This window comes from Mastigoproctus giganteus, chromosome 4, assembly GCF_048544385.1.
Source record: "Mastigoproctus giganteus isolate SK-2022 chromosome 4, ASM4854438v1, whole genome shotgun sequence".
Taxonomy (NCBI): domain Eukaryota; kingdom Metazoa; phylum Arthropoda; class Arachnida; order Uropygi; family Thelyphonidae; genus Mastigoproctus; species Mastigoproctus giganteus.
Genome location: NC_143578.1, coordinates 31,795,188 through 31,818,710, shown reverse-complemented (window position 1 = coordinate 31,818,710; position 23,523 = coordinate 31,795,188). Strand labels below are relative to the sequence as shown.

At 39.0% G+C, this 23,523-nt stretch overlaps 1 protein-coding gene across 1 annotated transcript in view; it reads right to left on the bottom strand.

The window, feature by feature from the left end:
- Positions 1-23,523, bottom strand: part of Asx (transcriptional regulator additional sex combs) — a 331,051-nt gene that overhangs the window by 149,284 nt on the left and 158,244 nt on the right. The window contains exon 4 of the mRNA XM_090372619.1: positions 5,097-5,229. Coding sequence (XP_090228745.1) covers positions 5,097-5,229 — 133 coding nt within the window. The remainder of the gene's footprint in view (positions 1-5,096; positions 5,230-23,523) is intronic.

Here is a 23,523-nt window from a genome sequence, read left to right as displayed (position 1 = left end):
GTTGCACATGGAAGACTGCTACACAAATTGGAGCAGTGTGACATTGGAGGCAAATTGCTGCTATGGATAAAGGGGTGGTTGAGTGGGAGAAGACAGAGAGTGGTAATCAATGGACACTGCTCATCGTGGACTAATGTTATTATTGTTATATTAGTTATAGGAAAAATTATAATTGGTCCTTGACCTTCTGGAATGTCCATAAAGAATTTTAAAAATACCTTTTAAATAACTTTTTAACAGTATACAATGTAAAAGATAAATGAAAATAATTATAGAATTAAATGCTTATTGCATAAAACAACAGTTCCCAAACAGTGCACCGCAGAATATTTTAAATTTTCGAGGGAAACACAGCGATACTAGACATCTGTCGGACACTGCGCGAACTACTAGCTCAAGCTAGTTCACAGTTTCAGCATTTCTTATTAAGTTGTTTGGACCTAACTACTAAATGGAACTGTTAGGTATTTCTTTTGGTCTGGGTGCGCCATGAAAAAATTACTGAGACACTAAGGGTGCCGTGAACCGAGAAAGTTTGGGAACCTCTGACATAAAATACACAATGAAGAAATGACTGTTGCGGAAATATTTGAACAGTGTTGACTTTCTCTTTTCATCAATCAATTTCCAATAGCCGACAACAATCTTCTCTGGGCCCTTGCGAAATAAATATTACAGAGAACCTCAAACCTTATGTTTGAGGTTCTATGTGGTACGAAAGAATTCATCTAATTCTTTTACCGTTATCTCCTTAGCGGTAACATTTTCATCTGGCTCATTTAAAAATTTGAATTTTTATGCAAGTGTGTATTGACTTTATTAGCAGGAGACAAACAAGTAACACATCTTCTTCCGATGGTTGATGGAACACATCGAGGCGGGCAGCAGGCAAACGTTTGTTTATTGCCCGTACAACTCACGGTAAGCTTAACATGGGATTCAAATCTTTTTCAACTATCGCATAAAAAAAAAGAGATCGCGTTAACTGGAAATTTGCATTGTGTAAAGTTAAAAGTGGTATAATTTTTTCAAATAGCGTTAGCTGAAAATCGTGTTAATCAAACTCGCGTTATGCGAGGCCTGGCTGTATATTGTTTTATTTTCTATTGTTTTTTAAATTTTATATTTATTTATTTTTCTTTTTTTTTTTTTTCTTTTTTTTTTTTTTGGAATACAGTAAGTTCCCTGACTTATGTAAGCCAGAGTTATGTAACTTTGGACTTACGTAAATATTTTTTCACTCAGTTCTTTTTTTTTTTTTTAGGATTGTAAAATTTAAAACAGTAAAAAAATAAATAAATAAGCAATCAATAATAAAGAACACGGCACACACAAATGCACAAGTGAAATACGGATTAACAAACTTAAAAAATAGGAATGAAGAGAAGATTCTGAAAATGTATTTATGTTAGTGTGTTTCCACCTAAACCCTGTGAAGTTCTTTACAATAAATTTTATTTTGACCATTATCATGGTGCTGACTAAGGGAATAAGTGACAGCAATACTAGTAAATCTACCAAGAAAATAAAAGTGATTTGGATCAGAAAATTAAAATAAGGATGTATGAAAATGGTCAAACGTTAACAAGTATCACAAGGAATTTAGATTTGTCAATGTCAACAGTGAACACAATAATTAAGGACAAAGACAGAATAGCAGACAGACAGAGAAGCAGTGAAGAGATTAGCACCAATGAAGTCAACTATAATAACTACGGCTACGAAATACATATCAGTTTTTACAGTACAATAACCTGCGTTTTTGATTCCTTTTATGTTTACTTTTCTTATGTGCCACTGCGACTAATAAACTGCTGTCCCCAGATAAAGTTTTAATTGAATTAATTAAAAATAAATAGCTATTTTTAATAACTAATTAATTGAAAAATATATAACTATTTTTTTTTCATTCTTCTGAGGATATTATGTGATTTTTTTTAATTTTGGCATGTCAGGGATATAGTAGCAACATTTTAGTCATTCCCGAGTTACGTAAAACTAGACTTATGTAAGAAGTCATGGAACACATCTCTTACATATGTTGGTGACTTACTGTATAAATAATTTTTTGCCCTAATATGAGAGGATTTGAAAAGTTCGTGGCCTACGTATGTAAGTTTTCACTATGAAAAAGGTGTCAGCAGAGTGGGTCCATAAAGTTGTAGACAACATATTAAAAACACACAAAAGCTATGAAGTGAACATTTGCATCATTTTCAAGGAGAGCCAGCAAATTTCCTTGCAAGGTTTGTGACCATTGAATGAGATGTGAGTCCATCACTTTCAGTGACGGAGGAGCAGTCCAAACAGTGAAAACACATCTCTTCTCCCTTTTCAAAGAAAGTCAAGTCGATTCCTTCTGCTGCTAAGGTGATGGTATTGGCTTTTTGGGATACTGATGTAGAACTGCTAGTGGATTGCCTTCTGCAAGGCCAGACAGTCACAGAGTCATATTACACAGATGCCGTGATGCATTTTCATGAACTCATCAAAGACAAATGCCAAGTAAAACTTGTTCAACCAGGACAATGCGCCTACTTACAAGTCCATCAGTGTCATGGCTGCACTGCATATGAATGTGGCTTTGAAATCTTGGACCCTCCCCCAATTCACCATATATAGCACTATTTATCAGACTTTTAATTATTTACTAATTTGAAAAGATACCTGGCTGGCATCCATTTTTCCATGATAGTTAGGTCACTGTAAATTATGTTAAAAAGTAACATGTTACCAGACTCTTGAAATAAACCTTTCACACTCAGGCCACAAACTTTTCCTATGCCCCTTGTATAAAAATAAATTCTAATATAAGTAGATTTGGGGGGGGGGGGGTGCCGTTGCTATTCAACTGGGATTCAAATTGTAGCCCAGTCCCTCTTGGCCCCTCCTCACTACCATCACAACAAAACTATGTTCAATTAGCAGCATTTTAAGTGTTGATAAATAACTATACACCGATGAGCCAAAACATTATGACCACCTATTTAATATATGTTGGTCCTCCACGTGCAGCCAAAACAGCTCATACCAGGCAAGGCATGGATGCTACAAGATTTCTAAATGTGTCTTGTAGTATCTGATACCAACATGTAATCAGCAGATCCTTTAATTCATATAAGTCCCATGGTTGAGATGCTGCAGATCAGAGTTGCTGTTCCAACACAAACCACAGATGCTTGATGGGATTGAGAACGTCGCTCAAAGCATGCCACCCAGCTTGTTTTCGTTCCACGGTGCATCCAGGTGCCATTACTTTCTCAGGTAAACGATGCACATGTACCCAGCCGTCCACATGGTGCAACAGGAAACGTGATTCATCGGACCAGACGACCTTCTTCCAATCACTGAAGGTCCAGTTTCAATGCTCACGTGCCTATTGTAGGCGCTGTCACCGGTGAACCGTGGTTAGCATGGGCACTCAGAGCGGCCTGCAGCTACACAGTCCCATTTTCAGCAGGGTTCGATGTACTGTGTGTTGTGACACATTAATCCTGTCACCAGCATTCCAATTACTGGCAAGTTGTACCACAGTCGCCCTTCTGTTACCATGTACCTTCCGGAAAAGCCTTCACTCACCTCGAGCATTGATGAGCCGTGGTCATCCAACCTCTCACCAGCAGTTCGTGGGTTCCCCCTCCTCGGACCACTTTCAGTAGGTACTAACCATGGCTGACCATGAGCATCCCACCAGCCGTGCCATTTCGGATATGCTCTGACCCGGTCATCTGGTCATTACAATTTAGCCTTTGTCAAATCGCTTAAGTCCGCTGCCTTTTCCATCTGAAGAACAAGAGTAACACTGATTAACGGAGCTCAATATAAGGTGTTTTTTATACCGTGTCCCGACCCATGCTGTAGTTCACCTGCAGTTGCTTCGAATTGCATAACGACTTGCTGGTCATAATGTTTTGGCTCATCGGTGTATATACAAACAGTGTCTAAAATAACTAAATGCACAAGGCATAATACATTAAGAGTTTAATATCTATATAATATCGGTGTGTAGATACACCATAGACAACTCTTAAGAAACTACAAAGTAGTTGTTGTAGGCATCATTTGCTCTTTCTCATAATTGTGCTCTGCCTTCACGACGAGTTGCCATGATATTGCACTACCTCAAATAAGTAACGCTTCACTAATAGAGAAGACTATTGTTACTTATTCTCAGTGAGTACCACCACCCAGACATGTTTCAAGGCTATTGGCCTATCATCAGTGGGCGGGCAGGTACCCTGGTATTGCAGACATGACGACCCAGTTGTGAAAATAATCACACAATATGAGAGATGCCAAAAGGTGTATATGACAATATTTAAAATAACTAAATGCACAAGGCATAATACATTAAGAGTTTAATATCTATATAATATCGGTGTGTAGATACACCATAGACAACTCTTAAGAAACTACAAAGTAGTTGTTGCAGGCATCATTTGCTCTTTCTCATATTGTGCTCTGCCTTCACGACAAGTGATGCCTACAACAACTATTTTGTAGTTTCTTAAGAGTTGTCTATGGTGTATCTACACACCGATATTATATAGATATTAAACTCTTAATGTATTATGATTTGTGCATTTAGTTATTTTAAATATCGTCATATACACCTTTTGGCATCTCTCATATTGTGTGATTATCTTCACAACTGGGTCGTCATGTCTGCAATACCAGGGTACCTGCCCGCCCACTGATGATAGGCCAATAGCCTTGAAACATGTCTGGGTGGTGGTACTCACTGAGAATAAGTAACAATAGTCTTCTCTATTAGTGAAGCGTTGCTTATTTGAGGTAGTGCAATATCATGGCAACTCGTCGTGAAGGCAGAGCACAATATGAGAAAGAGCAAATGATGCCTACAACAACTACTCTGTAGTTTCTTAAGAGTTGTCTATGGTGTATCTACACACCGATAGTATATACAAACAGTGTCTGTACGTTCTCCTTTAATTTCTTATAGAAAGGATGAATTTCCAGAGAAAGTGCACTAGTGGTTTTTTGGGGGTGGGTGGAGAACTGTTTTGATGACTTTATGACTATATTATGATATTCTTAATATGAGTAAAAAATACAGTAATTATAAACAAACTTACCCCTGTCTTTTCTTTTATCCATAGAAGAACGTGTTGTTCCATACTCCATATTAGGATTAGCAATCTCTAGATCAAGGATATTTTCTTCTTCCTCTTCGACTTCCATACATACCCCACCATCTGGTATATCACTCTGAAAGGTAATTTATGCATATAAACTCAGATATCTGTTATCTGAATTGTTACATAATACAGCAGACTCTCGATTTACTGGGATCAGATTAACCAGGACACTTCAAGATTCCAAATTAAAAAAAAAAAAAAAAAAAAAAAAAAATCAACCAGAAATCATAAAATTCAAGTAATAAGTAGAACAGGTATAAACAGATGTTTTGCAAGTCGTAAATAAGTGGTGTTATAAGTCGTCATTAGGAGATTAGGGTGCCTATTATCTTGCAACTCCTGCTGTTTTTACACCCACCACTCAAAAAAAAAAAAAAAAAAAAAAAAAAAAACCCAAATGTTTAGTTTGTTTTAGTGCATCGCATCAATTGTTGTTTCCATCGCAGCACAAAAGGACAAATTTTGTTTCGTTATGCGTGTCAGAATTTTTTTTTGTTTAGAAATTGCAAAAATGATGGGCAAACGCAAGAGTTGTGCTTTCATTTAAACAAAAACTTGAAATTATTCAAAAGTTTGAAAACAGCGCATCCGTTAAATCTTCAAGGAACCATTATAATGTTGACCAAACCATACGTAACATTGTAAAATCGTATTGGACACACGAGTAGTGCATGTTAAGTTCTTTATCTATCGCCATACTTTTTACGTAGGTTGCTGAACATTTTTCGATTCAGCAAGTCCCCGACTTACATTACGTTATTTATAATTTTTTTTATATGACTGAAGATTTCAAGTGAAGGGGACACACATTTCACCATAATGTAACAACTCACAGAATTCCAGCTATCGGTATTATCACAAATGCAATAAGATCGAATTTACTACCCATTTATAATTAACTGCACTAACAGAAAAGCCCAATAAACCAGAAAGTACAAATTGTTTTTATTGTTTTAGGGCAGTGACCTCCAGAAATGTGCTTTAGCAAAATGTGAGCTCGCATGTGGTGATAATAGTGAGTTTTCACCATACTCCTGTGAAGTTCTTTTCAGAAAATTTCATTTTGACCATTATCGTGGTGCCCACTAAGAGAATAAGTGATACTAGTAAATCTACCAAGAAAAGGAAAACGATCGAGTTGGATAAGAAAATTAAAATAATAAGAATGTATGAAAATGGCCAGACATTAGCAAGCATTGTGCGGAATTCAGATGTCAGTGGCAACGGTGAACACAATAAAGGAAAAAGACAGAATACGAGAAGTGGTCGGCACCAATAAAGGTCAACTATAATAATAACCAAGGCTACGAAATATATACCATTTTTATAGTACAATAACATGCATTTTTTCTTCCATTTATGTTTTCTTTTCTTATGTGCCACTCCGGCTACTTCACCGCTGGTCCCCAGACAAAGTTTTTAATTGAACTTATTAAAAATATATAACTATTTTTCTTCATTCTTCTGAGGATATTATGTGGTTTTTGTACTTTTAGCACATCAGGAATATAGCAACAATATTTTATTAGTCATTCTCAAGTTATGCAAATTTCAACTTACGTAAGACTTCCTGAAATGTATCTCTTACATATGTCAGGAACTTACTGTATTTTGGATTAACCAGGAAATCGATTATCCGGAAATATTTTTTTACAATCCATCCATCCTGGAAAATCAAGAGTCTACTGTATATAACTGTATTTTTCACACAATATTACATCTGAGTAGCAATTTATGTAATTAGATGTCCTCTGTGAAGTGTAGTGATTTCACCACTTTTCACTCATTTGGAGAGGTTTAGAGTCCTGTCATATGCTGGAGGAATTTAAGTTTCTCTGATCAGTGTTGTAGTTAGCCAATCTCAGGTGAAGGGAGTAGGGTTCCCCCCTTGAGTCAACCTACAATTTAGCATTAGCATTAGTTGAGGCATATGATGCAAGAAAGCAAGCTTATACAGAATCAGCCAAAAAAAAAAAAAAAAAACCTTCCCATTTCAACCATCCAGTCATTCCAAATGTTTGTCTAGTTCAGCATTAAATTTATTTATGCTTTCAACTTCCACAACAACAACAGATGGAAGTCTGTTCCAGCACTCAACTACCTGCCGGCTAAAGGCAAACTTTCACTTATCTTATCTACTCTACAACTGTCTTTCCTCAATTTGAATCTATGCCCCCTCAGGTTCTTAATCTCAGCAAGTAGAAATTTCCTGTCAGCGTTGAGTCTGCTCAAACCATTCAAGGGCTTATACACCTTGATCAGATCACCTCGCAGGTGCCTAGTTTCCAGATGCTGCAACTTGCAGAACTTAAGTCTAGCAACTCTACATCCTTCTTAAAATGAGGCCTCCAGACCCAAATACAGTACTCAGGGTGTGGCCTGACCACTGCCTTATACAAAGAGATAATCACCTCCTTGTCTCTGCTAGCAAAATTCCTATATATCATTGACAAAACTCCATGACCTGCTCTGGCAGCCCGTCTGCACTGCTCAGACAACTTCAAATCTGACTGCACAATTACCCCCAGGTCTTTTTCATTCTCCACCTCCCTGAGTGTAGTACCACACAATTGGTACATTTCTCTTGGGTGACTACTACCCATATGGAGTACTTTGCATTTGTCAATGTTAAACTTCAGTTAAACTTTTCTAGATCCTGTTGCAGTAGCATACTGTCTTCACTGTCATTAACAACCCTGCCCAACCTTTGTATCATCTGCAAACTTGGACATTAAGCCTAATATACCTTCATCAATATCATTGATAAATACACAAAACAACAATGGGCCCTGCACCAAACCCTGGGGTACTCTGCTAATATCGTTAGTCGACATAGAGCAGTGTCCAATTGTTATCACTCTCTGCCGTTTCCCACTAAACCATCCCTTTATCCATTGCCCTTAATGTCATACCGTTCCAACTTGTACAGCAGTCTTCCATGTACAGCAGTATAAAAAGCTTTCCTGAAATCCAATTATATCATATCAAAATTATTTTTTGCATCTGGTTCCTTTGTGACCACATTGTAGTATCCAGTCAAATTGGTCAGACAAGACTTCCACTTAACAAACCCATGCTGTGTCTGAGCTATTACTGTTGTCTTGTATAGGTGATCCTGTATATCAGCTCTTTAACCAGTGACTCCATTATTTTCCCAGGAACAGAAGTTAAACTAACAGGTCTAATATACCTTCATCCTAATATACCTAAGCCTAATATACCTTCATCAATATCATTGATAAATACACAAAACAACAATGGGCCCAGCACCAAACCCTGGGGTTTGGTGCTGGGCCCAAAAACAGTGTCCATTTATTATCACTCTCTGCCATTTCCCACTAACCATCCCTTTATCCATTGCAGTAACTTGCCCTTAATGCCATTCTGCTCAAATTTGTACAGCATTCTTCCATGTGTAATAGTATCAAAAACTTTCCTGAAATCCAAGTATAAGATATCAAATTTATTTTTTGCATTCAGTTTCTTTGTGACCACATCGTAGTATCCAATCAAATTGGTCAGACAAGACTTCCCCTTAACAAACCCATGCTGTGTCTGAGCTATTACTGTTGTCTTGTATAGGTGATCCTGTATATCAGCTCTTTAACCAGTGACTCCATTATTTTCCCAGGAACAGAAGTTAAACTAACAGGTTTATAATTATTTGTGTCACCCTTTGAACCCCCTTTGTGAATTGGGGATACATTTGCACATCTCCAGTCCATGAGGACCTCCACTGACTCTAAAGATGCTCTCATAATTATGGCTAAGGGTTTGCTTACTTCCCTTGCTGCCTCCTTCATTATAATTGAATAGATTCCATCTGCCCCAGGTGCCTTTTTTATGTTTAACTTCAGCAATTTCTCCTCCACTTTGCTCTCAGTTATTACAAAATCACTTAGCTCCCTGTTAGAGTTTTATAAACTTCAAACCCCTCTTTGAATAACTTCTCACGTGTGAATGTAGATGGCTAAAATACTTATTCAATTTATCAGCTACTTGGGCAGGACCATCAATAGTCAAACCCAATAGTCAAACCATCTATGTTAAGTGGACCAATCTGATTCATCCCTTTCCTTCTAGAGTTTACATAAGTAATGAACTGTTTGCTGTTTTTCTTTGCGTCCTTTGTGAAAGATTTCTCATAATCTGCTTTTGCCTGCCTAACCTCCTTTGTGACTTGATTACAGACTAGCTTATATCTGACATTGGCTTCTGAGTTGCCTGATAATTCATATGAATCCCATGCATTTTTCTCCTCTGCCAGGAGCCTCATTAATTCATCTGACATCCATTTAGGCCTCAACCCTGAACAGTATTCTTTAGTTGGCATGAAAAGCCTCCAAGTTTAAGCCCTGAAGGTTTCCCATTTAGAATTCACTATTGGTAACATCATCAGTTGATCCCACTGTATAGAATTTAAAAACTGTCTGAGACCACTGTATTCACCTTTACAAAAACAAAAACTCTTCCCTTTACCCTTGATGGTAGTTACACCTTTAAGTAAATCCCCCATCAGTACACTGTGATCACTGTCACACAGTGGTTCCTTTATGTGCAAATTCCTAATGCATGAATAATCACTGCTGATAATCAGATCAAGGGTATTACTTCCTCTGGTTGCCCCTCAAACATGTTGCTGAAGAAAACAATCCTCCAATAAATCCTCAAAAATCTTGCTAGCATGCAAGTGACCAACCCTCAAGTTGCAGTCAATATCTGGTAATTTAAAATCCCCAATCACAAGACATTCTGATTTACTGGCTCATTCTATTTCTCTGCACAACTGTTCATTGTACTCATCAGAGTCATTAGGATTATAACATACTCCTACTATCATTTTCCCTTTCCCAGTGTTTATGTCACACCAAACAGTCTGAACATTATATTATTCACCAGTGTCAACTGGCGCCTCCGTAGCCAGGTGGGAAGGAGCAGCAGTGCGTAGCACATGCTTCTTGATTAGACCGGTGTTCGAGCCCGTCACCACCAAATACGGAGGAAGCAGAAAGGTCAGGGAATGACCATTGCATATCCCCAGAGCAATATGGCCTTAGTTGCTAATGCTCCTAAAAACCAAATAACAACAACAACTGTGTCAACTGGATGCACTTCTTAGATTTTATGTGTTTCTAAAATAACGGCATAGCCCTTCCTCCCTTCCTATCCTGTCTGTCCTTTCTGCACACATTGTACTCCCCAAATTCCAATTCTGCACTGCTTATATCTGTGAGAAACCATGTCTCTGATATTCCAACAATATCTGCCTTTGATGTCTTGATCAGTGCTTCAAATTCATCAATTTTATTTCCTATACTTCTAGCATTAGTGTACATGCAAGTAAACATGCACTTATTCTTACTCTTAGTTACCCTCAGCCCATGTATTTACTTGTTCCATGATGATTCCCAGCAGCTCTTGAAGTCCCCAGAAGCTTGCTCTCTAGGCTACTGCTCATTACAACAGAAGCAGTGCAAGAATCACTTTTGCCTCTGCCTGTAGCTACCATTAATCTTTCAGTCTGTGAATCCTCCAATCTAGCAGTTTTTGTTTTTAACAACACTTTTAATTAAAATTAATCATATCATTAATAGGCCTATTTATCAATTATGAACGTGTGAACGCACACACACACACAAAACACACGGTGATGCAATATGGTCTAAGTCATTGAAGCACTTAAAACTCAACAATAATGTCACTATATGATCTTTTTAATTTGGACTATGTCAGATAATAAAAATGTAAATTAAAAAATTATTGATAAATAGGCTTATTAATGATATGATTAATTTTAATTAAAATTGTTAGAAACAAAAAATAAAGAAATACATAAAGGAAAAATACTTTTGCCATTAATCAATACAGAAAAGGAAAAGAAAAAACACCTACTTGCTGATATATCCAGAATCTATATTCCAATTAACCCTATTAATTCAGTACTACCTAATTATATGTGAACATTTCTTCAGATGTATTTAAGTGATGATTCGACATTAGATTGTTTATTTTAGGTTTTTATTGTATTGCCAAAAGTATCTAACCATGTATGGACTAAAGGTTGACAAAACCAGAAGATACTTATTAAAACAAGCCTTGAATTTCTATTAGCATTAGTAGAGGCATACGACCCTTCCCTTTACCCCCCCCCAAAAAAAAACAAAAAATGCTCCCATTTCACCCCTCCGTTCATTCCAAATACCTGCCCAGCTCAGCCTTAAATTTATTTAGACTATCAACTTCCACAACAAAAGATGGAAGTCTGTTCCACCAATCAACTACCCGCTGGCTAAAAGCAAACGTCCGCACATCTATCCTTTTTGTTTTTTTTTTTTTTTTATGTGAACTCCAAACACGAGAGGTATCAGAACCTATAGTACTTAGTACCGTGCTTGGGTTGGAGGTTGAGAAGACAAAAGAAGATATCTGACTTGAACTTGTGTAGATTGTAATTTTCAGGAAATATGTATGAAGGAAGGTTGTTCCAGAAAACGGCAGTTGAATGGATAAATGAGGAAGATGAAAGGTTGTTTCTGTGGGTTTGAAGTTGGACAGTAAATGGATGTTGACTGGTGGCGGCACGTGTTCAGACTGTTTTGAAACAGAGAGCGGGAATTATAGAAGCCGATTCAGAAGAATAGTGCCCATGGAAGTATCTGTAGAAGAGGCATGCAGCAGAAACAGTACGTCTATGAGAAAGCGAGTTGAGAGACTCTGTTAGAGATGAATTATTAATTAACCTAACTACCCTCTTCTGAATGGAATCAAGAAGCCTGAGAGAGGTTTTGGGGGCACCAAACCAACCAGATGTGGGAACAATATTCCATGGCAGGGGGGATTTACGATTTACACAGATTGAGCAGCTGTTTGGAAGAAAAGTAATGGCGAGAGCGAAAGAGAAAACCAAGTTTTTTAGATGCAGAGGAAGCAATATTTGTAATGTGCTTGTGCCAAGAGAGATTAGAAGTCAGAGTAATCCCCAAAAGAGATATAATATTTTGCCTAGAAATTGGAGCGTCACTAAAGATAAGTATAGGAGCTGTGTTTGCCCCACTGTAAAATTACCTGAAGATCGGCATTTAAGGAATTGGTAGCAAATTTTCGAGAAGTTGAAGCTGATTGAGCAGGACAAGGTTTCTCAAAATGGAAAGTGGAATGCAATGTGCTATCATCAGCAAAACTATGGATAGGATTTCCAGTCAATGGATGAAAGTCATTAATATACAAGAGGAAAAGAGTGGGGGAAAGAACTGAACTTTGGGGGCCACCGGCATTAGTGGAGAAGTTAGAAGACAGAGAGCCATCTACCATCACCCTCAGTGAGTGATCAGAGAGAAAACTGGATAACCAATTACTAAAAACAGTTGGCAAGCCATAAGATGGAAGCTTGTTTAGAAGACCTTCATGCCAAACACGATCAAAAGCCTTTGAGATGTCAAGAGCAACTACTTGTGTTTCACCAAACCTTTCCACTGAATTAGTCCATAAATGGGTAACATAAGCCAGAATATCACCAGTGGATCGACACTGACGAAATCTATACTGGCGATCATTGATCAGATGGAAGGTTTCTAGTTGGCGGTTAATTGATTTCTCCATTACCTTAGAAAGAGTAGAAGTAATTGCAATGGGACGATAATTGGATGGGAGGAATTTGTCACCGTTTTTAGGAACTGGCTGGATATGAGCAAATTTCCAAGCAGAAGGAAAAACACCTTTGAAATAAGAAAGTGAAAAAAGGCGGCAAAGAATAGGAGTAAGTTCAGGAGCACAGGTTTTGAGAACAAGTGGAGAAATACCATCAGGACCTGGAGCTTTCTTAGCATCAAGATTCATCAAAATCCTTCTGATATCCTTTTGACGGAAGACCACAGGAGGCATTGAATGGAGCGTGTTGGGAAATGCTAGCAGGTCAGCTTTATCCTTGGCTGAAGTGACAACAGAACCATCTGGTTTGGACAGAGGTGGGAGCAGAGATGGGCAAAAGTTGCGGCCAATAGCTTTGGCAAGAGACCAGAATGCTCAGCTACCATTAGGGCAAGAAGCAAGTTTTCTACTCTTAGCCTGTTCAAACTCTAGTTTGGACTGATTAATAACTGCTTTACAATTATTGCGAGCTTTGGTGTAGGCAGAAAATGAAACTGAAGAATTAGAAACAAGCCAATTACGATATGCAACATTCTTCTCTTGAACAGCCTTGGCACATTTATTGGAAAACCAAGGTTTAGATAAAGAACGAGATTTTAAAGTGGAGTGTGGGATAAAGGATTCCATTCCTGCAAGAATAATTTCACTGACACGATCTGAGCAAACGTTGACATCAGAAGTTTTGAAACAGTAATTCGACCAAGGAAAAGAAGAAAAGAAGTCTCGCACGTCATCCCATTTTGCATTCTTGTAATGCCAAACAACACGAGGTTGGGAATAGCCATGAGATAAAGGTTCCATTGGAGAAGAGACAATCACCAAGTTGTGATCTGAAGTGCCTAAAGGACCTTTCACTTCGACCGTGTACTTAGAAGGGTTGTTTGTGAGAAAAAGATCAAGCATATTGGCTATATGATTAGGATTTTGTGGTATTCTTGTAGGTAAATGAACAATCTGTGCCAGGTCATTAGTAATTGCAAAAGCCTCAGCATCTCGACCTGCTGGGTCGGTGTGACTAGAAAACGGAAGCCAGCTGGAGTTGTGAACATTAAAATCACCAAAGAAAATTACCTCACTGTTTGGAAAGTTTGACTGAAGAAAGTCAAGATGCAAAGAGAGGTCAAAGAGCTCCAAGTGATTAGTGGAGTTGGGAGAACGGTAGAGACAACAGATGAATTTGACACAATGGGGTAGAGAGATTTTAAGCTAGAGAAGATCAAAGAGAGGAGATTCCAAATTGCCAAGTCTCTGACAGGGAATATCAGAACGGACAATGCACAAGTACCACCTTTGAGGCGAAAGGAATCATACAGCGAATAATTTGGGCATCTGAGATGAGCAGTAGTTGAATCAACTGATAGCTGAGATTCTGTCAGAAAAAGTACATGGGGTTTGGCAGATTGCAAGTGGAAATGGACATCGTTGAGATCAGAATTGAGACTACGTATATTTGTGAAATGAATTAGGAAGTGCTTGGGAGGTTTAGATCTTTTTGCAGATAAGCTTGCTCTATTAGTTTGACAATTCATGGTGTATTCAATAGTAACAAAAAGTGGATGGGACATGCTGTATGAAGTAATGAGGTCGCTGTGGTCGCGGAAGTGTATGGACGCATCTGCACGAAGCTCCACTTGATGTAAACGGTGCACAACGATATTGCGCGATCTTCGATTTAGGCAAGTATTACAACATGGATTTTTCAGGATTGAAGAGTATCACAAATGAAGGTAAGTAAATTAAGTCGGGCAAGAATAGTTTTTTTGATTGTATTTGCTTATTTTTGCTCTTTTGAGAGTGTTTTTGTTCACCGCGATAGCTACTGCTTCAGTGGTAGCGAGCCCACTGGCATAGCCACTGATTTGAGTACGTCTCAAAAGTCCAAAAATTTGAATATATTATACTTCAAAACTGCTTGTGATAAGGTTATTTTGTATGGAAAATATAATACTACTGACAGAATTAACTTATACGTAGTATATAAGATAGTTTTCTTTGTCTACAGGCGTTTCCCGCCAAAACTGGAAAGTCGCGATTTCTGATGGGCCTACACTGGAAATAAGTACCTCAAACCAGTACTTAAAACGTCAGAAATTGACTTATTTATGCGAAAGGGAATTTAATGCAGAAATTATGGCTGAAAAATCAAATAATAACAAAATTCTGGTCAATGACTTAAAAGACTCCTCTGAAAATGATGCTAGAGTGCTCAGGGAGAAAGCCCTGTTAATGAGGAAAATGGTAATGAACTGAATAGCTGGCCTCCTGGCCTCCTCAGTATTAAGAAGGGCAGGAAAGGAAAAAATCAAGAAACTATAGAAATTCCAGAGATGCAACAAAAGACAGAAGAAGAACTAAAACTAGACTACCTAACAAATTTGACTGACCCTATCAAACAGGCAAAGGAAACCAGAGTGTATCTAGAAGAATATATGCACAAGCAAACCAACAGGATTACTTCTGCAATTAGGTTGCAGATAGTGAACTGTTGGTCACTGCTTGAGCAGCGCCTGATTGAATTAAACACAGAGAACCAAGTGTTAAAATCAAAATTAGAGGTTACAACTGAGGAGAAGAACAACTATAAAACAATGAACGCATTAACCTACGTCCAATGTGCAAAGGTTAATGGCAAACAGGACATAACTAAAGCAAAACAAATAGCTACTAAGCAACCTAATATAAACAAGGAAAGCAACATTATTATTCTAAAAGCAAAAAGTGACTCTACTCATAAAACCAGTGAGGCAGTTAAGGACACAGTGGTAACAAAGCTGAGGCCTCATCTGAGAGAAATAAAGATAAACAACATGTGGAAAATCAGGAATAATGGAGTCCTGATTGAGGTAGCAAGAAAAGAAGATCTAAGAAAAATAGAAAACCACCCCGAGATGGAAAAACTAGGCTTGCTCCCTGAAAAACCAAAAGGGAAAAACCCTAATATTATAATCTTTGATGTACCTGAGTCAGTAATAGAAAAAGAATTCATGATGGATATCTACTTCAAAAACTTTAACAATGAAATGACAATAGATGAATTTGCTGCTGAATTCCTGCTGAAAAGAGCAACAAAAAACAAAAGGAATGGACAACTCAACATAATTGCAGAAATTACACCAAAAATTTGGAAGGTATTGCAGGGACAACAGAGAATCTATGCTGGCTGGACCAGTCACAGATTTAGAGAACACATCCCTATCCAAAGTTGCTTTAACTGCCATAAATATGGTCACATTGCCAGAGACTGCAGTCAGAAAGAACCTGTTTGGGGTCACTGTGTAGTAACTGGCCATGATTACAAAAATTGCAAAAATAAGTCTCAGCAGCCAAAATGTGCTACTTGCAAGGCAGCACGGCTGACTGACTATACACATAGTATCAGGGATGATAAATGCCCCAGTTATAAAAAAATGGCAAAACTTATTCAATCTAGGACCAACTATGAGCCAGATTGAAAACGTGACTGTGACTAGGGCTCTAAATCTTGTCCAATTGAATGCTCAAAGAGCAAGAGCCGTTGTAGATCAGATCAAACTCAAATTGGAAGAAAATAATATAGATATCTTGGTACTCCAGGAACCCTACACCCATATGGGTAGGGTTCAGGGATACCCAAGAGGCTATAAAATAATAGAATACACCTCAGGTGTCCCTTCTACAGCAATAGTAGTTAAAAATACTGACCTTACAGTCACAAAGGTGGGTCATCTCTGCTCCCCAGTGGGAGTGTGTGCCCACATCACCAGTGCTGTAGGACAGTTTTACATTATATCACTATATTCCAGACCAGATGAAGATATAAATCCAACTATTGAATACCTACAAGTAGTCACAAACTTGCTACCTACTGCAAATATCATAGTGTGTGCTGATGTCAACTGCCGGTCACACTTATGGCATAGCCATACGGAAGACAGAGCAGGCACACACAACGGCCAGATACTTTCAGACTACATAGCCACCTCACCCTTTCAAGTGCTAAACCAACCAAATAACCTCCCAACTTTTAGCAGTACCATGTGGGAGAGTGACATTGATGTTACTCTTGCCACCAATTCAATAGCTTATAAAATCACAGACTGGTGTGTCCAGCCAGCCTGGACCACATCAGATCATAGAGCCATTTCCTTCAAACTAAACAGGCAATTACAAACAACCCGACACTCTCTGTTGGATATCAAAAGGTATAACCTTAAAAAGGCAAACTGGCAGATTTTTGCAGAACATACAGCAGCTGAGCTGCAAAAACAGGAAAATGAGTGGTCTAGATCAGGCAACTATAGCCCGGACAAGCAAGCACTGACTATGACAAACATTTTAACAAAAACAGCAACCCTGTCTATCCCACGGAAAAAACCGAGGAAGCAGACAGTTCCCTGGTGGTGCCCCGAACTGATTATAATCAGAAGTAGAGTACACCAGGCACGGAGACATTTTCAAAGAGCCAGAACATCTTGGTCACAAAATGAGGTGGATGCACTGAGAGATTCTTATAAAACTCTCAGGAATCAGTATACAGCCCTCATAAGAGATAAGAAAAAGGAATGCTGGGAGCACTTGGTGGGAACTACTGGAAACAATAACCCCTGGGGAGTTGTCTACAGAATAGTGACCAACAAGCTGCCAAGAGGAGATGTCTTAGAAACTACTGTCAAACCAAATGGAACCCCAACCCTGTGTTGGGTGGATTCTGTAAATAACATCCTAGACAGTATCATTCAGACTGAAACTGGAAATCATTCCCCCACCCAGCTAGACATTATAAAAGAAAACACTGAATATGACAATGCCAATATTGAACCTCTGTTCACTGTACAAGACTTAGAAATAGCACTATCTAAAACCAAAAACAATAAATGCCCAGGTTTTGACCTCTTAGAGGTTGAGATTATCAAAAAATTAGTGGAAATAGCACCACATAAATTAATAGCACTATATAATAACTGTATGACAGAAGGTATATTCCCAAAAATATGGAAACAAGCTGTGTTAAGATTAGCATTAGCATTAGCATTAGCATAGGCATTTGATGCAAGAAAGCAAGCTTATGCAGCATCAGCCAAAAAAAAAAAAAAAAAAAAAAAGTAACATAAATAAATAAAAATAACCACTTCCACTTCACCCCTCTGTTCGTTCGAAATACCTGTCCAGCTGAGCCTTAAACTTATTTAGGCTATCAACTTCCACGACAAGGGATGGAAGTCTGTTCCACCCACCAACCACCCGCTGGCTAAAGGCAAATTTCCGCACATCTATCCTACATCTGTCTTTCCTCAATTTGAATTTATGCCTTCTCAGGTGATTTTTCTGAGCTAGAGGAAGAATCCCATCAGCATTGAGCATGCTCAAACCATTCAAGGCTTTGTACACCTCTATCAGATCACCCCGCTGGTGCCTAGTTTCCAGACACTGTAATTTGCAAAACTTAAGCCTTTCTTCGTAAGAGAACCCCTTTGTCCCATTCACCAATCTAGTTGCCCTTCTCTGTACTCGTTCCAGCAGCTCTACATCCTTCCTGAAATGAGGCCTCCAGGCCTGTATACAGTACTCTAGGTGTGGCCTGACCATTGCCTTATACAAGGGAATAATCACCTCCTTATCCCTGCTAGAAAAATTCCTATATATCATTGACAATACACCATGAGCTACTCTTGCAGCTCGTCTGCACTGCTCAGAGAACTTCATATCTGCCTGCACCACCACCAACAGGTCCCTTTCATTCTCTACCACTGTCAGTGTAGTACCACAGAGTTGATACGTTGCTCTGGGGTTGCTGTTTCCCATATGTAGTACTTTACATTTGTCAATGTTAAACTTCATTTGCCACCTCGAAGCCCATCTGCTCAACCTTTCCAAATCCTGTTGCAGCAGCATAGTGTCAGTAGTGTCCTTGACAACCCTGCCAACCTTCGTATCGTCTGCAAACTTGGACATTAAGCCTGATATACCATCATCAATATCATTTATAAATACAGAAAACAATAAAGGCCCCAATACTGAACCCTGAGGGACTCCACTAATAACATTAGTCCACGATGAGCAGTGTCCATTGATTACCACTCTCTGTATTCTCCCCCTCAACCACCCCTTTATCCACAGCAGCAACTTGCCTCCAATGCCACACTGCTCCAATTTGTGCAGCAGTCTTCCATGTGCAACAGTATCAAAAGCCTTTCTAAGATCCAAGTATATAATATCAAAGTTATTCCCTGCATCCAGTTCTTTTGTGACTGCATCATAGTATCCAATCAAATTGGTCAGGCATGACTTCCCCTTAACAAAACCATGCTGTGTCCTAGCTATAACTGAAGTCTTGTCTAGATGATCCTGCAGTGCTTCTTTCACCAGTGCCTCCATTAATTTTCCGGGAACAGAAGTTAAACTCACAGGTCTATAATTACTTGTGTCAGCCTTTGATCCCCCTTTGTGAATTGGGGTCACATTTGCACATCTCCAGTCAATGGGTACCTCCCCTGAGTCCAAGGAAGCTCTCATAATTATGGCTAAGGGTTTGCTTACCTCCTTTGCTGCCTCCTTTAATATAACTGGATAGATCCCATCCACCCCAGGTGCCTTTCTTGTGTTTATCTTCAACAATTTCTCCTCCACTTTGCTCTCAGTTATTACAAGATTCTCTAGCTTACTGCTAGAGTTGAATACACCTCTGGCATTCCCCTCGCTGAATAACTCCTCATGTGTGAATGTCGATGCAAAATATTCATTTAGTTTGTTAGCTACCCGAGCAGGGTCATCAACAGTTGACCCATCGATCTCAAGTGGACCAATCTGATTCATCCCCTTCCTTCTAGAGTTTACATAAGTAAAGAACTCTTTGCTGTTTTTCTTCGCATCCCTTGCCAAGGATCTCTCGTAATCTGCCTTCGCCTGCCTAACCTCCTTTGTAACTTGGTTACAGATCAACTTGTATCTATCATAGGCGTCCGTGTCACGTGTTAATTTGTATGTATCCCATGCATTTTTCTTCTCTGCCATATGCCTCATTAGTTCATCTGACAACCATTTAGGCCTAAACCTTGAACAATATTTCTTAGTTGGTATGTAAAGCCTAGTAGCTTCCACGATAAGTTCTTTGAATGCTTCCCATTTTGAATTTGCTGTTGGCAATATCATCAGTTGATCCCACTGTATAGAATTTAAATACTGTCTCAGTCCATTGTAGTCGCCTTTACGAAAGCAATACCCCTTCCCTTTACCCCTAATGGTAGTTACCTCTTTCAGTAACTCCCACTTCAGCACACTGTGATCACTGCCACCAAGTGGTTCATTTATCTGCAGATTCTTAATGCATGAAGAATCACTACTGATAATCAAATCAAGAGTATTACTCCCTCTAGTTGCCTCCCGAACATGCTGATGTAGAAAACAATCATCCAATAAATCCACAAAAGCCTTGCTACTGTGTGAGTGACCAGCCCCCAAATTCCAGTCAATATCTGGGAAATTAAAATCCCCCATTATAAGACTCTCTGATTTACTGGCCCACTCTATTTCTCCGAACAGTTTCTTATTACACTCATCAGAGTCATTAGGCCTATAGCACACTCCTACTCTCAATTTTGATCTCCCAATGCTTATGTCACACCAAACTGACTCGACACTGCACTGTCCAGCGATGTCGACTGGCTTCACTTCCTTCGATTTTATGTGTTTTTTAACTAATAGCATAACCCCTCCTCCCTTCCTATCCTGTCTATCCTTTCTGTAGACATTGTACTCCCCAAATTCCAGTTCTGCATTTCTTATATCTGTGTGACACCACGTCTCTGAAATCCCCACAATATCTGCCTTTGATGTTTTGAGCAATACCTCAAATTCATCAAATTTATTTACTAAACTCCTAGCATTGGTGTACACACAAGTATACATGCACCTGTTCTTTTTCTTAGCTACCCTAACACAACCCATGTGTTTACTTGTACCCCAATGATTCCCAGCAGTCTCTGAAATATCCTGCATCTTATTTTCCAGGCTGCGGCTCATTCCAATAGAAGCAGTGCAAGAATCACTTTCACCTCTGCCAGTGGCTACTGTTAATCTATTAGTCCTTGTATCCCCCCAATCTAGCAGTTTTCCGACCCACCTAACATTGCCTCGATAGCATCAGCAAACATTCTTGCACCCTTTCTATTTAAGTGTATCCCATCCCTGTAGAAGCAGTCTCTCCTGTTAACAAGTACAGACCAGGCTGAAAAAAATTCTACCCCTTGAGCCCTGCACAATCTTTCCAGGGCCGAATTGATTGACAGGGCTCTCATCATATACTCCCTCCTATCGTGTCTGGGCAGAATTGCAGAATTAATCCTCAAAAACCCTGAAAAACTCCCTACTGATACCAAATCATATAGACCAATAGCCCAGCCCTACTCCCCGTACTAGGGAAAATATATGAAAGACTAATATATAGCAGATTAGCTCAATATTACACAGAAGCAGGTTTACATTCCAATAATCAGTACGGTTTTAAGCAGGGCAATTCTACGGAGGATGCCATGCACCACCTACTGACTACAGTTAAAAACACAGAGGAGAAATATATGCTGGCAATCTCCATTGACTTTGCTGGGGCATTTGACTCACTCTGGCGGCCTAGTGTCCTTAGGAGACTTCGCCAGGCAAATGCCCCACAAAACCTCTATAAGGTAATAAACAGCTACCTTACAGACAGAAGTGTCTCAGTACGCACAAGGTTCCAGGAATCGCCCTGTGAATAAAGGCTGCCCGCAGGGTTCAATCCTTGGCCCTTTCTTTTGGAACATTGTTCTGGACGAATTTCTGGCCTTGGATCTGGGGCCCGTGGAAAGCCTGGCCTTTGCAGATGACATGATTTTCCTTGTAAAAGGTAACTCACGAGTGGCTGTAGAGCAAAAATCAAATGCCGCCCTCTTGCAGCTGCAGGAGTGGGCACAAATGCACATGTTCAAAATATCGCCTGAAAAAACCAAACAAATACTTCTAAAAGGCAATTTGGACATAAGAAGACGTCCACAAATCAAAATTAACACAACCACTATAAAAATGATAACAGAACTAAAATATCTTGGAGTGGTCTTTGATTCAAAATTAACTTTTTACCCCCATTTGATCTACTTGGCGAAGAAAGTGAGAAATTATGCAGGTATGATTGCCAGGATCAGTCGAGCAGACTGGGGACTCAAAAGAAAGAACGGATGAACCACGCACCACCCTGGTGCGTGGTTCATCCGCTCGGCCATAGTAAGAAATAGGAATAAATTAGAATCGATACAAAGGACAATACTACTCACTATTACCAGAGCATGTCGCACAGTAAGCACACCTGCACTACAGTTGCTGGCCGGAACTCTCCCATTTTACCTGGAAGTAGCCAAAAGAGACTTATATTATAGATTTAAAAAGGGCATACCCACAGAATTTCTGGGGATAGCCCTTGACACAGCCAACACCTTCAATGATGAAAGAAAAAGTATAGCCACAAAGCTCCACGAGCTATGGCAAACAAAGTGGGAGCAGGAAACCAGAGGTCTGGTTACCAAACGGTTTCTGCCACGGGTGTCAATGGTTAGCCCAAAGCCACTTAAGTGGTATGCCCCTGGACTTTTTACAACATTTATATTGCCAGGTCACGGCTCCCTAAAGGCGAAACTAACCTCCTTAGGCCTGACCGATGACCCAAACTGCACCTGTGGCGAAAGTGAAGACTGGGCACACATTCTATATGAATGTATAATATATGACATCCCCAGAACAGAGCTAATAGCACAGATTGGTCCCCTTCCCAGGGGAGAAGAACATCTGTTCATCATAGAAGAGCAAAATTAAAAAGCTTTTACATCTTTCACACAGAAAGTATTCGAAATGCGCAGAGCTATGCAAAGAATGGCAATTCAGCCCCCAGCAATTAAAGAATAATCAATAGTAAAATTGCCCAAGTTTTCCCACCACACCCAGACGATGACTTAAAAACTGTCAGGATAGCAGTATTCTGCACCCTGACAGAAACCTGACATGACAAACCTCCCCAGGATTACCCTGCCATGTGTAGGAACCTGGGATCCCATGCCAAATAAGTAACCACGTAGGGGAGGGAGATGTACAGGGAGCAGATTAGCTGAAAAATATCAGTAGGCTAGTAGCAAAAGGATGCAATGTAGTATGAATGAATGAGAATGAAAGACAATGAATAGGCTGGGAACTGAGTGAACTAGGAATTATGGTAAAAGGGAATAAATGGCAGTTTTGGTGAAAGAAAGAGTGACCTAGCATGAGGGAAAGAGAGAGTAAATGGGAATGAGTGGAAGAGCAAATGTAATTGGCCGAAAGAATACAAAGTTAAAAATAACTTACATCACTTTATATATACTGTACTAACAAACATTCACTAACCATATAAACACTATCACTGCATTCTCCCTGGCCTACAAAAAAAAAAACTTGTGGCTAGGCCTGCACCACAACTAAAGAATAACAGTAAGTTGAGGTGCCCAGAGAGTGCAATGCAGAAAGTAAGAGTGGAATAAATGAGATGAGAGCTAGAAGAATGAATAAAAGTGTAAGTATATGAGAAAAAGATGAATGAGTTGAGTGAAAAAAAAAAAAAAAAAAAAAAATATATATATATCTGATAATTAAAATAAATATGATATTTAAATCACACATAATATATATCTCACATAATATATATATATATATATACACACACACATATATAAAAAACCTGGGT